This window comes from Tenrec ecaudatus, chromosome 8, assembly GCF_050624435.1.
Source record: "Tenrec ecaudatus isolate mTenEca1 chromosome 8, mTenEca1.hap1, whole genome shotgun sequence".
Taxonomy (NCBI): domain Eukaryota; kingdom Metazoa; phylum Chordata; class Mammalia; order Afrosoricida; family Tenrecidae; genus Tenrec; species Tenrec ecaudatus.
In genome coordinates, this window is record NC_134537.1 from 28,164,301 (window position 1) to 28,179,299 (window position 14,999).

The 14,999-nt window shown below is 47.9% G+C and overlaps 1 protein-coding gene across 1 annotated transcript in view; it reads right to left on the minus strand.

Annotated features, from left to right (window-relative positions):
* DGKG (diacylglycerol kinase gamma) overlaps nucleotides 1-14,999 on the minus strand; it is a 273,423-nt gene that overhangs the window by 40,339 nt on the left and 218,085 nt on the right. Inside the window, exon 22 of the mRNA XM_075556178.1 lies at nucleotides 5,467-5,644. Coding sequence (XP_075412293.1) covers nucleotides 5,467-5,644 — 178 coding nt within the window. The remainder of the gene's footprint in view (nucleotides 1-5,466; nucleotides 5,645-14,999) is intronic.

The window sequence follows — 14,999 nt, forward strand, 5'->3', positions numbered from 1 at the left end:
CCTGATTGCAGAAAGAGTTCCCATTTGGACCACTAGGACGTGGGGCCTTGTCCCGGAGCTTCCAGTTGGCGTGGCCTTGGGCAGGGCAATCGACCTCCCTGGGTTTATTTTCCTCCCATCTTTAAAATGTAGGGGATTCAAATGAGATGGTATTTGTAAAATATTCCAAGCATCTAGGGTTCAACTCAAGTAGGAGCTGAACAGATGTTGGATATATTGGCCTGAAAGAGGGACGAGATGGGCGCTGGAGCTAGGAGGAGGCGCGTGCGTTCCTCCAGAAAGCATCCCTTCAGCATCCCTTCTGTCTTCTGGTCACCAAACAGAAGCCTGAGCCTTGGGTAGGTGTGCGGATAAGGAGGCTGGGCTGGCGGCTGGAAGAAACTGGAGTCCTACCGGATGGTGCGTGGGGCAGGAAGCATCAGCTGGGGGCACTCTCATGTTCACCAGTTCATTCCTCAGTGCTTCTGTCCACTGCCCTCTTCCCTTTGGGCTGCTGCCTCTATTTCACGCCCGAGAGCTCTAAGCCTTCCCTAGGCATTCGCCCTCTGTTGGGTCTCCTTGCCCCCAGTGCCCGTCCCTCTCCTCTGGTCCACGCTGCTCACACTCCCGGCGTGAAGGCCTCTATCCGTGGACTTTGCTTGGCACAACACTCGAGGGGCCTCCAACCTTCCGTCTACCTGTTTGCTACTTCTGGGTGCTCGAGCTGTAACTCACGGTCTCCTTCCCCCCTTCGCCATCTTCTCACGCCCTTTCTTGTCCCAAGTCCAAGCGCGCATCCTCTTTTGTTCGTCTAGCCACTCATCAGTACAGACATCACATATTTACTGTTGACCTCAGTGCTGGGCAGCTGGGGGCCGAGCTTTGAAGGGTGGCCCTTCCTTCCCTTGCCTTCCACTTACCTATGACACTCAATGTCTCCACCACCCATGGTGCTTGACCAACATGGCAGAATGGCACAATTGTTCCCCATCTATTTCTCTGGGACCCCACATCCCAGGCATGCTTGCCTCCTTCCCAGCACCTAAGGTGCACTGGGTAGCTGGAGGCAGGTTTGAACCCAGGCCCTGCTGTGCCTTATCTGTGTGTTTTTTTTGGCCAGCCACTTAGCCCAATGAGCCTCTCTGTCCTCAGATGTACAGTGATTAGAGACTGAAATATGCAAACAGGCTTGGCCCATAAGTAGGTGTATAGTCAATAGCAGCCTAATGCATGTTGGCTGGTTAGGGAGATTAAACACCTCTTGTACAAATTCAGACCCAGTTCGGAGCACTGCTGGTCAGGCTGTGGCTGAGCCTGGGGCAGCAGGCAGCTCTGCTAGAGGTCGGGTTTCAGGGGCGACCCAATAGTAAATGGCTTACAGCAAGCGGTTTGAGATCAAGATGGGGCAGGCAGAAGGAGAGGGAAAATGAAAGGGTCTAGTCCTGCCAGGGAGCTTGGTCTAGAAATTATTTGTATCTGTGTAAAATAAAAGTTTCCTTGGCTGCGTGGCTCTGTTTTGAGCAGCAAACCTCCTGAGGCAGGCAGTAAGCTGGAGTTCGACTCCTGCTTGAACCTGTGTGAGCAAGTTTCCCCACTGCAAAGGTCACTGCCATTGGAAACCCCATGGAGTCTAGTTCTGACCCCTGTGGGGTTACTGTGAGTGCAAATGAGTTTGCTGTTTCCAGTCACCAGCCCAGAGGAGGGGTCCTCAAACTTTTTAAACAGGGGGCCAGTTCACTGTCCCTCAGACTGTTGGAGGGCCGGACTATAGTTTAATAAAAAAAAAAAAAACTATGAACAAATTCCTATGCACACTGGACGAGTGGCTGCTAGCAGGACAGGCAGTGGCAGGAAAAACACCTGGTGGGCCGGATAAATGTCCTCAGTGGGCCTCATGTGGCCTGTGGGCCGTAGTTTGAGGACCCCTGGCCTAGAGTTACTGGCGCAGAATAGGCTGAAAGGAGGAAGATACCCCCATCCAATTGGGGGGGGGGTGTCTCCCACGGCTCCCACACCTGGCCACAAACCTCCATTTTATAGAGCAGGAAGGCGGGGGAGGGGAAAACTTCAAAATAAGATGGTCTCACTCTCACTGCCATTGAGTTGATATCAACTCAGAGTGACCCTATAGACCAGGATAGAACTGCTCCTGTGGGTTTTGGTGATCGTTAAAAGAGTAGAAAGCCTCTTTCTTCTCCCTCAGAGCGGCAGGGGGTTTCAAACTTCTGACCTTGCAGTTCAGAGACCATGACACCCCCAGGGTTCCTATTTTACATGGAAGGACAATGAACACGCAAGGAGATGGGACCCAAACCTACTGCCGCTGAGTTGACTTGGCCAAAGTCACACAGTGGGTGAGAGGCAGCGTCGAGCCTGGGATCTTGGACTTGTGACTTCTAAGCCATTGCTTTTCCCCTAAAAGAAGTTGCCTCTTGAGCTTTTTCCATGCACGGCTCAACTTCCATGAGCTCATGGTCCTTCCAAGGAAAAAGCTCAAGGTTGGCATCTCTGCTCAGACCACGAGACGGGCCCCTTCTCTGATTGGCTCGTGTCCTCATCCAGAGAACAGGAAGTGGCTTTGTTTTTCGCTGTGAAAGCATGTCCTCCGGGGGGCGGGAAGGGGAAACCGGGAAGAAGATTCCTGGACATGATGGTCAAGAGCCATCAGCAGACACTTTACTCCGGCCACTCCTTTCTGCTTGACAAAGGGGAAGATACACGCTCAGACATTTCAGCGGAAGATGAAGATTGTTCTTCAAGTCCTAAGCAGAACATGAGCTCAGCAAGAGTTTTTCCGAGACCCTGGGAGGAGAGGGGATGTAACACGTGGAGGGAGGCGGAGAAGGGCGCTCTGGTGGCGAGTTCTTTTCTGGCTGGCAGAGTGGGGTGGCAGTAGGAAATCTGCAGAAACCATCCAAGCTCCCACCCCTCCTCTCCCAGCACCCACAATCCCATCCATAACTTCCCTGCCAAGGGAGGGAGGAGGAACACATTAGTCCGTTGAATAATTTATGTAAATAGAAAAGTGTACTGTGTGAAATGAAAGGGGTGTAAAAGGGCCATAAACCAAACCAAAACAAACCCCCCAAACTCAAATGAATTCTGACTCTTACCAACCCTACAGAACAGGCTGGAACTGCCTCTGTGAGTTTCTAAGACTGTAACTCTTTACGGGAGTAGAAAGCCGGGTCTTCCAGTGACTGACCTTGGGTGAGTAGCCCAGTGTACAACCACTATGCCACAGGGCTCCACGGCAGAGACCAGAACAGCCCCCCCCCTCCCACTCCCAGCTGTGGGTTTTAGTTGCCACAGAGCTAGCCCCATACGGCAGCCCCCTGTGTGGAGCAGAACCACTCTTCATGGCTTTCAAGGCCGTGACCTTGGGGAAGCAGATTGTCAGACCTGTGTTCCGAGGTGCCTGTGGGTGGGTTTGAACTGCCAATGTTTTTGACAAATAGCCAAGTGCTTCACTGTCTGTGCCACCCAGGAATGCCTTCAAACCAAAACAAGCCTGAGTTTTCCTGAAAGGGAGGGAAGTATGGAGATGCTGCTGTTTGATGGCATTTCCCTGGGACTCAACAGTCCCATTACCCAACAGCTGGGTCTGAACCAAGCCAGTAGCCACACCCTGTGCGAGTCAGCCAAGCTCTGTCTCTGTCCACTGGTGGGATAAGGTCCTGCTCACAGGCTGGGACATCAAAGCACACAGACACAAAGACTTCTAAGACGCAAGGCCGGGAAGACACTTGGGATATCTGTCTACATCTGTGGTTCTCAAAGCTGGAGGTCCATCAGAGTCCATTGAGGAGCTCGTTAAAAATTCCTAAGTTGACGAGGCAGCTCCGTACCAGGCCCTAGGAATCTGCATTGTCAATAAATAAGCCCTATTTACAATCAAGGATCTGGCCCAGTCCATCCATCCAGGCACCAAAACTTGTATACTGGATCTCGGCATTCGTCAAGGAACATGGACGTGCCAAGAAGTAGGTTGGTGGCAACCTGTGGCCTAGAATCCCAGTCTCCTGTCTTTCAGCATGGCTCCTCTGCTAAAGCCTTCACATAAGGCTTCTCTCCTGCAGGCACCAGTCCTGCCTGAGGCCACTTCAAGGAGTCCTGGAGCCCATTCATTTAACCCACTGAAGAATCAGAGCTGCTAGCAGCTTTCCTCAAGTGCCCGTGGGTTTGTTGGTGGAAATGGCTAGCAAGGGGTTGGCGTCAAGGTCGTGGTGAGCTACATTTGCTACCTCAGCAGGCAGAAAGAGGAAGGCCTAGCTGATAGTCCGCAGGACACGTGAAATTGCAGGCAGAGCGACCCGTCTGTTCTGAGGAGCCGCCTGCTATGTGAGGGGAACTGGTGGTGGAGGCAGAGCGTGAGGAAGAGCAGCAGAGGAAGGCTCAGGTTCAACATGAGGAGGTTGTACCTACACAGGGCTTTGCAGGCTACACTGACAGCTTTGGTTTTGCCGTGGAGCCTCTGCAGGGTTTGGGCGGAGGAATGGCATGATCTGACAGGCGTACTCTGGATGTAGTGGTGAGAATGGATTTTACCAGGTAGGGTTAAACGCAAGGAATTCCCTCAGGAGGATTTGCAGTAGTCCAGGACTCAGATGATGGTGGTTCAGACCAAGGTGGTAAGAAGGCAGGTTGTGAGAAGTTAGCTGGATCCTGGGTGACTTTTTGGAAGGAAAAATTTTTAAAAAGTAGAACCACCAGATTTTCCGGTGGGTTATATCAGGTACATGAGCTCAAAAGGGGGACTCAAAGATTAGTGGCAAGTATTTGACTGGAGTAACTAGAAACCTAGAATTGTTTGTTTATCACCTGAGGTGGAGAAGGCTGTGGGTGAGAGGGATGGTTTATGGGAGGCCTGTGTGGACACACTGCTGCATAGGCCGTTAGACACAGGAGCCTAAAGCCCAGGGAGTAGGTGGCCTGGTTTGAGGCACACTTGGTATCGTGAGGTGTTAAAATAAAGCCTCAGGGATGACTGAGTCCACCCAGGGGTAAGTAGAGACAGAAAAGGCATCAAGAAGTCAGGGAGAAGAGGAATTGGCAGCAAAGATGGAAGAGGTGTGACCTGTGAGGTAGGAGGACAGTTTGCACAGTGTGGAATCTTGAAGCCAAGTGGATGGTGCTTCCAAGAAGAGGGGGAGTTCACTGGGGTCTGATGGCATTGAGAGGTCACTCCAGAGAGCGGTAGGAAAATGGCTATTGGAGGACACTTACAGCCATGACGGGCACAGCATTCAACTCTTAGAACTCCCACGGTGTCCCCACTGACCGTCATTTAGGGACCCCTTAGGGTTGACTCTATCTTCTCAATTAGGTTGTAAACTTTGCAACAGCAGGGATGATGAGTCAGCATATCACCAGAGGTCCTAGTTGGTGTTACAGGGCCTGCTGTCGATTCTGATAGAGTTTGCTTATCGACTTACAGGAATGCCCCTCCCACTGACCTACAGCCAACAGCCTTGGTTCCTGCCTTACCTTGGACACAGAATTTCAGTTCCTTGGGGTCAATAACGACCTTCCTGCTTTCCCGGATCACAGCGCGATTCTTCTTGGTTTCTCCCCAGAGGTTGGTGCCGCCGTACATGCTGGGGATGTTAAGGATGGCAATGCCTTCAAGGAAGACATTGCTTAGGTCCACTTCCACCCCGTCACACTGGGGAACAGAGAGAAAAGGCCATCCGTTAATGTCCTCCGCTATACCAAGCAAGGTTCCATAGGTGTGGGGTGGAGGCTTCTCAAAAAGGGTCTGATGGCCCCCAGCCACTCCCCTGTCTCTTCTCAGAAGCTGAATCTTGGGCAACATTCCTCAAGCCTAATGTCTGACCTTTGTAGTGAGCTGGCCAGAGCTAGTCCGGTTCAGTACTAGGGACAGCAGCACAAGGCTCCAGGGATCACAACACGTCCAGGAGTATTGTAGGGTCAGGCCAAACCAACTAACTTACTCACTACCCTTGAGGCAATTTGGACCCATAGAGGCCCTATATACCATTTCCAAGACTGTAAATCTTCATGAGCACAGAGAGTCTTATTTTTCTCCCAAGGTACTGCTGGTGGCTCTGAACTGCCCACCTTGTGGTTTGCTTAGCGGCCCAATGCCTCATCCACATTTCCACCAAGGCTCCTTTTTAGGGTCAGAGTACAAAGCATTCGCAAAACTGCTCTCCAACCCTACCTTACTACCTTCTATTCTGCTCCATCCTAATCATTATAAAGATTTGGTGGGGCCACGAGTCCAGAATCTAACACGCAGTCAATTCTCAACAAATGATAGAAAACTTTCATTTTTCTCCCTTTATTTAGTCCTTCTTGTGAGAAGAACAAGACTTTAGGACAGGAAAGGCTTTCACAGTTTTTCTGCCTCCCCTATCTGTACCATAAGTGCAATTCTGGCCTATGTGCTTGCTGATGTAGTAGCTTTTTTGTCCAACTCCACCCCCAGCATCCCCCTGGAGATATAAAAGGTCAAAAGGCTGGAATTTGCCAGTCTCCCATCATCTATTCAGTCCGCTCATTTTGGCATGGTGCTTACCACCACAGCACGAAATACATTAGTTCTATTCCTCGCTCCTTAGGATTATAGGTAGCTTAGTTAATTTCACAAAGGAAAACAATGGACTCACAGAGGTGAGCTAAATTATCAAAGATCAAATAGATGGTCAATAACGGAGCAGGGAATCAAACTTGGGGAATTTGACTGCTACTATGCATTGACTAGTGGCCCCCCAAATATGTGTGGTCAAGAGACTAGTTCCTGGAAAAGGACATCATGCTTGGTAAAGCAGAAGGGAAGCAAAAACAAACAAACAAACAAACAAACACCCTCAACAAGATGGATTGACAAAGTGGCTGCCACCCTGGGCTCAGACATCACAATGGTGAGGCTTTTGCACGTGGGGGGTCACTGGGAATTGGAGTCAATGTAACAGCACCTAGCAACAACAACAACCACACACCTGTGGCACGCTATCTCATTTGGGAATCAAATCGTCTTTGTGTGTCCATGAGTCCATTCGCAGTACAGGGTGTTTTGTTACACCAATCACGTTTGCAATATCAAGGCAGATTAGGCACAGAGGCAGGGAAACACCAAGCGGGAGGATGGCTGTCACAGGACATGAAGGTCACCGAGGAACCCATGAAGAAAAGCTGACCAGAGAAAAGGAACACCCCCTGTCCCCCTCCCCCCAACCTCCAGAGAAGAGAGCTTCCCCTAGAGAGGGTGCCCCAAATATAAGCCCTTAGCATCGAACTATGAGAGAAGAGACCACCCATGGTAGCAATTCGGCATCAACGGCAACGGCACTCTGAAACGAAGACAATCGCGCTCCATTTTGCTTCTTGCAAGGCAGGGAAGACCATTAGCGTGCAAGGAAAACCTGTTTTCCAGCATCACTTACAATTCCAAATTGCCAACGATTTGCCAAGAGAGAAAGATGGGGCTTCTCGTTGTTGGTACAGCTCACCTCTAGACTTGCTGAGAGCTCACAATTTATGGTGTCTTTTCACCCATGACTCCTTCTCAACGACAAATGGCCAACAGGGTGAGCTTATCTAGGAACGGGAGGCTTGCGTGCTCATGGGGAAGTTCTGGTTATTTGATAGGTCTTGTTGGCCCAGATTCATTCTTCTTCTTGCTTCTACCCATCTAATTTTCCTTTCTGAAGCCACATGGAATGACTCTGCTTCCTCCTCCACAGGATCACGGGCAGGGGGTGATGATGGGTATGACAGACAAATCATTACCATCATCATCCTCATTGGGTATATATGAAGCACCCGCCATCTTCCAGATAAAGGTTTAAAGGCATATCTTATTTACTGTGCTCATAATAATCTGATGAGGTAGGACTAATAGTCCTTCTTCACCTTTGGGGAAAGTAAGGCACAGGGGAAGTTAACTGACTTGAAGGCGGTGAGCAATAATGCACTAGACTAGGTACATTACTCAACTCAAGACATAGTGCATTGCACTAGGCAGGGTATCATGAGACCTACAACATAGGAATTCCTCTTTCATAGTGACATCTAGGGGATTCAGGCACTTGTCTGTGGCCACACAATTCATATAACAGCGGAGCTAAGCTAGTATCCAGCTCTCCAGGCCTTACTTAATCCTATGTTTCTTTCCACAAAAATATGGTATATTGTCAGAACAGATCTTATTAAATCAATTAAAAAGAACAATGTTGTTTGTGATGTAATTTTTCTATCCACCAACAAGGAAATCGAATCAATACAATTATCATTCAACTTTAGGCACCAACCACAAAAGCTAGTGATGAAGAAATTGAAGAATTCTACCAACAACTTCAGTTGGAAATTGATCAAACATGCAATTAAGGTGCATTGATAGCTATTGGTGATTGGAATGCAAAAGTTGGAAACAAAGAGGAAGGAATAGTCTTTGTAAAATCTGGACTTGGTAATAATGAAGCTGGACATCTCATGAGAGAATTTTGCAAAACCAACTCGAGAAGACAAATATTATAATAAAATGTGCGAGGGCCTAGAATTAAAATATCAAACGGGAAAAGCACCCACAGCCTATCTGAAACTGAAAGAACTCAAGAAAAAAATTCAAGCCTCGAGTTTTGATCTTGAAAGGTTCTGTGGGAAAAATATTGAATGATGCAGGAAACATCAGGAGGAGATAGAAAGGATACACAGAGCCACTGTACCAAAAAGAACGAATTGACATCCCACCATTTCAGGAGGTGGCATATGAACAAGAACCAATGGTGTTGAAGGAAGAAGTTTGAACTGCATGGAATGCCTTTGTCAGAAAACAAGCCTTCAGGAATTGAAAGAAGACCCAGTGAAATGTTTCCGCAGCCGAAGAAGCACTAGAAGCACTCACTCGTCCTTGCCAGGAAACTTGGATGACGGTTACTTGGCCAAGTGACTGGAAGAGATTCATCTTTGTGCCCATTCCAAAGAAAGGTGATCCAACAGAGTGCTCGAACTATAGAACGATATCCTTGTTCCCGAATCCAAGTACACTTTTGCTGGAGGTCATCCGACCATGGTTGCAGCAGGACACTGGCAGGGAGCTGCCAGGAGTTCAGGTCAGATTCAGAAGAGGACGAGGGACAAGGGATATCATTGCTAATGTCAGATGGATCTTGGCTCCAAGCAGACAGTATCGGGAAGATGGATACTTGTGTTTCATTGACGATGCTGAGGTATTTGACTATGTGGACCATAATAAACTGTGGAGAAGAATGGGAATTCCAGAACACTTCATTGTGCCCATTTGGAACTTGTACATGGATCAAAAGACACACGGGCACACCCAATTTGTAGTAGGCTATGGAGGACGGTGGGAGCTAAAATCCATCTGCAGAGTATCTAGTCAGAGTAAGCCTCCTGCTGATCCTCTCCAAACACAGGCACGTTTCTCTTTACTCTCAGATAGAGATTATTGCAAACTTGATTATGGTGGATCGGACCAAGGTTTAATATAATACTTGATCAGTTGACCTCCCGCTTGACCCAACCTGAATTTGTTCTAGGTTCAAATATTTTTCACTTGTTCCATGTCAGAAGTTTCTTCTCTGGCTTTTCTAATATTGTTGGTGGTCTTTTATTTCATATTCTTTATTTTTTATCTATATTATTATTTTCTCCTCTTTGTGTCATTTTTTGTTTTCTTGTTAGCGTTAATGGCTTTACTGTTAATGGTGTCCCAGCTGATGAAGCACAGAAGGAGCAGAGGCATAGAGACAACAACAGAGACGATGAGTTATCGGGGACAAGAGTTGGGAGGCTGAGGGGAACTGGAGAGCAAACCATGCATGCGGCGGGGTGCGGAGCACTAAAACGGATTGTGAAAATGCGTAGACAACTCTTTCTAAAAATGACTTAACCATTGAAGTATATGCTATAGACTTAGTCTATCAAGAAAACTATGGGAAGAAAGAAAGAAACCAAAGTTGACCATTGGTTACCATGGGTGAAGGAGGAAAAGTTTTGGGGCACTGAGTTTATGTTAATAGTGGTGGAGTAATTTGGAAATGGATATCAATAATTGTACAACATGAAGAGTATAATCAACGGTACTGAACTATGCATGCAGAAGTTGGTGAACACAATGTTTTGTTTTGCATATTTTTGCCACTGTAAAATAACTACTAATACCAACGAGGACCAGGAAGAAGAAAATATTCTGAAATTGATTGTGGTAATGATTGAAGAATTCTCCTTGACACGATTGAACTATTGAATTGTATAATATGTGGATGAAATCCCAATGAAGCTGTTGAAATAAGGCAGTTGTGCAAACAGCACAAGGGAATGGTGCATGGTTTAGAATCAGGAAAGGTGCAAGTCAGGATTGTATCCTGTCACCACTTATTCAATCTGCATGCTGAGCAAACAGTCAGAGAAGCTGGATTATGGCAAGACGAGGCACCATCAAGAATGTAGTGCAGCCGGCTTATTAACAGCTAGCGGTGTGCAGATGACTCAACCTTGCTCGCTGAAAGTGCGGAGAAATAGAAGCCCTTGCTGATGAAGATTCAGCCTTCAGCACGGATTACAACCCAACGTAAGGAAGATCCAAATCCTCACATCTGGACCAACAGGTAACATGATAAATGGAGAAAAGGTTGAAGTTGTCACAGGTCTCGTCTTGCTGGGACCCGCAATCAGTGCTCATGGAAGCAACAGTCAGGAGATCAAAAGATGTATTGCATTAGATAAATCAGCTGCATAAGACGTCTTTAGAGTACTGAAGAGCAGGGATGCTACTTTGAGGACTAGGGTGTGTCTGACCCAAGCCATGGTGTTCTCCATTGCATGTGAAAGTTGGACAGTGACTAAGGAAGACCCGAGAAGAATCAATACATTTGAGTTGAGGTGCTGGGGAAGAATATTGAAAGTACCATGGCCTGCTGAAAGGACACACATCTGGATTGGAGACAGTAAGGTCAGAGTGCTCCTTAGAGGCAAGGATGGCAGACATCATCCTACATCCAACTTTGGACATGTTGTCAGGAAAGACCCATCTCTGGAGAGGGTTGGAAGGCCTCAGTCAGATGGAGTGACACAGGGGCTGGGCTGCATTAATGGGCTCAGGCATAGGAACACTTGTGAGGAAGGCACAGGACCATGCAGAGTTTTGTTTTATTGCGCACAGGGTTGTAGCTACTCATGGCACCTAACAACCACACAGTCAAATAAAATAATATTCCCTAAAATGGTCACCCTACGCTCTGGTGGCGCAGTGAGTTACACGTTGTGCTGCTAACCACAGGATCAGCAGTTTGAATCCACCAGCTGCTCCTTGGGAGAAAGAAGAGGTTTTCTTTTCCTGTACAGATTTATGGTCTTGGAAGCCAAGGGTGCACTTTCTACTCTGTTCCATGGGGTTGCGCTGAGTCAGAATCGATGGGATGGCAGTGAGTCTTGTTTTTGTTTTTTAACCCATTCTATGAGACAGTGAATAAGGGAATTCTGCTTAATGAGTGTTAAATAAAGGACAAATGTTCATTGCTGTTGAAATGACTGCCACGCACAGTGACCCTAGGTGTGCGGAGCAGAAGTGCACCACACCGGTGTCACAGCTGTGACTTTTTGCAAGTAGAACGTCAGCCAAGCCTCTCTTCCAAGGAGCCTGTGGGTGGGTTCACACTGCCAACATGTTTGTGCCACGCAGGGGCTCCCAAAGGGCAAATTGCATTGCCCAGTTTTTGAGTTGACTATGACTTATCACCACACTACGAGACAGAGTACGACAGCCCATGTGGTTTCCAACACTGTAATGTTTACAGATAACACTGAGAAAAATGGAAGTTCCCGATGTCATCATTGTGCTTACATGGATGAAGAGGCTGTCCTTTGAACAGAACAATGGGACAGTGCATGGTTTTAGACCAGGAAAGGTGTGCATCAAGGTTGTAACCTTTCAATCTGTATGCCGAGCAGATAGCCTGAGAAGCTGGATTACAGCAAGAGGACCGTTGCATCAGAATTAGAGGATGGCTCATTAACCACCTAAAATATGCAGATGATACAAGCTTGCTTGCAGAAAGCCAAGAGGACTTGAAGCATCTGCTGATGAAGATCAAGGACGGCAACCTTCCAGGACGGATTGCCAAGTAGTATAAAGGAAACTCAAACCCTCACAACAACACCAGTAGACAACACCACGGTACATGGACAAAGGACCGAAGGTGTCAAGGACTTCATATTACTTGGATTCACAATCAGTGCTCCTGGAAGCAGCAGTCACAACATCCAATGATCTGCTGCACCGGGCAAACGCGCTACAAGAGACCTCTACATGTTGAAGAGTAAGGAGGTTACTTTAAGGACAAAGGAGGCTGGTCCAAACCATGGTATTTTCCATTGCCTCATGTGCATGTGACAGTTAGCCATTGCGTAAGGAAAAGTGCAGATGAATGGATGCGTTTGATTATGGTGCTGGTGGACACTATAGAAAGTACTGGGGCCTGCCAGCGGAACAAACCCATCTGTCACAAAAAGTACAGCCAGGATGTCTTTAGAAGTGAGGAGGAAGAGACGTCATCTCACACATTTTGGACATGTCAGGAGGGACCCGTCCCTGGCCTGGGATCTCATGCTTGGTAACGTGAAGGGCATCAACAAAAGACCCCAATGAGATGGATTGACGGGGAGCTGCAACAATGGGTTCAAACATCACATTTGTGAGGATGGCACAGGGCTGGGCAGCGCTCTGTTCTATTGTACACAGGGTCACAGTGAGTCAGAATGGACTCGAACCCATCGCAAGGCTCTCCATATCACCCCCTCCCTGGGCGACAAACAATAGAAAAGTGGGTGAGGGGAGACATCGGACAGTGGAAGACATGAAACCATAATAATTTATAAATTATCCAGGATTCGTGAGTGAAGAAGGGCGGGAGAGGGAGGGGGGGAAATGAGAAGCTGACACCAAGGGCCGAAGCAAAAAGTAAATGTTTTGAGAATGACGATGGCAACAAATGTACAAATGTGCTTGACACAATGGATGGATGGATGGATTGTGATAAGAGTTGTACAAGCCCCCAATTTAAAAAACAAACTGACTTGACAACACCTGGCAGTGAGAGCAATCTTAACGGAAGCAAAGTGCCACGTTCTGTTCCAACAGAGGCTGATGGGCCGCAACAAAGCATCCTTTGGTCAGCAGCCCAGCATGGACCACTACACTACCCAAGCTCCTTGGAGAGCAAATACTTGGTTAATAATTTATTCAAACATCTTGCTGGAGCTTGAGGGAAAGTGTATTAGTCTGTGGTTTCTAGAACATACTCTTTCTTAATTTCTTGAAAGATGGGACACTTATCTGTCTCTCTCATTGGATGGAACCTATTCTGTTCTCTAGGCTTTTCAGCCTGGACCCTGAATGGCCCCTGTAGATTTGTCCAGCAAGCTGGTTTCCAGGGTGGGGCTTTCCCAAGGTCAGTTGTTTCTCCAATGATATGTCTACCTTGGGTTCTGATACCCACCTTTAATATCTATTCCTCTACTTCAATGACAGCTTTTCTCTTTGGAGGAAAAAAATTTTTCCAAAATGGTAGAGTCCTATGAGCTATGCTTATTATTTCCCCCTTTACCCCCAATGATTTCTAATATACCGTTGGCCTTCAGTCTGCCGCAGGTCAAACGTACAGGTCGGAGTGGCTTTGCGTACTCACATAAGGTTGTGTGTGCCACGTCTGACTTCCTGTGTCTGGTAGCTGCTCACAGTTGGCCCCACACACAACACAATGAGAACCACTGCCTGATCCCACGCTGCCACCAGGATCTGTGGTGACTGGGTTGCTGTGAGTCACGAGGGTATTCACTGACTGATGTTCAGGCGTAGATCCCCAGGCCTTTCTCTGCTCCACCTAGTTTGGAAGCTCCAGCCTCCCCTGTTGGATGGCTGGGAGCTGCCATGACTGGGAAGTGAACCAGGTATTCTGCGTGGAAGGTGTGCATTCTGCTACTGAATCACATGTGCACGCACATATCCCCTTAAAATCAGACATCAGTTCAGGGCTGTCTTTTGCTATCACCGTGATGAAAAACAAAAGCAAAAGTCTTTCCCTTTCTTTTCAGTGGGTTCACAGAATTGTTGGAAATTTATTTTGAAACGCTTCTTCCTCTTTATACATAGATTCCTATGTGGAGAATGTTTTCTAAACTCCCTCAAAGGAGCTTTCCTCAATTCTGCACCCAGCACCGCCAACCCCCCCCACCCCCATCATTAACAGTACCTCCTAGCCAACCTGGCCCACTTCCCTGTGATCTTAGCCATCCCATCCCCTGAATTCATCCATTGTCATCCTCCTCCTTTCTCCAGGGCAATAATGAGGCCTCTGAATAACTCACACTTGGCAAGAGCTTCTCACAGGAGTACAAGGACTACAGCGGCACCATTGCCCGCCCTCACCCACTGGGTGTCATAGGGGTTAAGATTACATAACGTGCACTCTCCAAGTAGACGGGCTGCACTGCCAGCCTAGGCAGTCCCGTGCCAGCTCCCACTCTGGAGATGAGTCAGCCAAGCAAATGGGGATTTTTGCTGATACTAGTCTTACAGAAGAAACAAACAAAAAACCCCAACTAAACTTCTAGCTGTTGTTTGAATAATTGAGATTGCAGTGCCTGGCACACCGTGGTAGATATTAATACTATCATCATATCTTGCAGCTATGCCAGCTTTGTAATAAAAACCAATACGCAGCACCAGGAGTCTGCTGGCACATGGCGTTCCATAAAGCCCTCTCTCTCTCTGCTGCACTCTTCAGAGTACTGGGCCCCATCCACCTCCAGCGAACACCATCGGGCCACTCCATAACCGTCTCCCACAATGACTGGTACGACAGTTCCTCTGACCTCCGTGCCCAGAGTCATCCCTGAGTGCACTACCTGAGACTAGGATGGAAATATTGATGTCCTTTTGGCTCGATGGGTGCTCATGAAAACCTTGCCAGCCCTGATTGTTCGCCCACTCTCCTGAGCCCTTGGCCCAGCCCTTAACTATCATTCCCCGTACC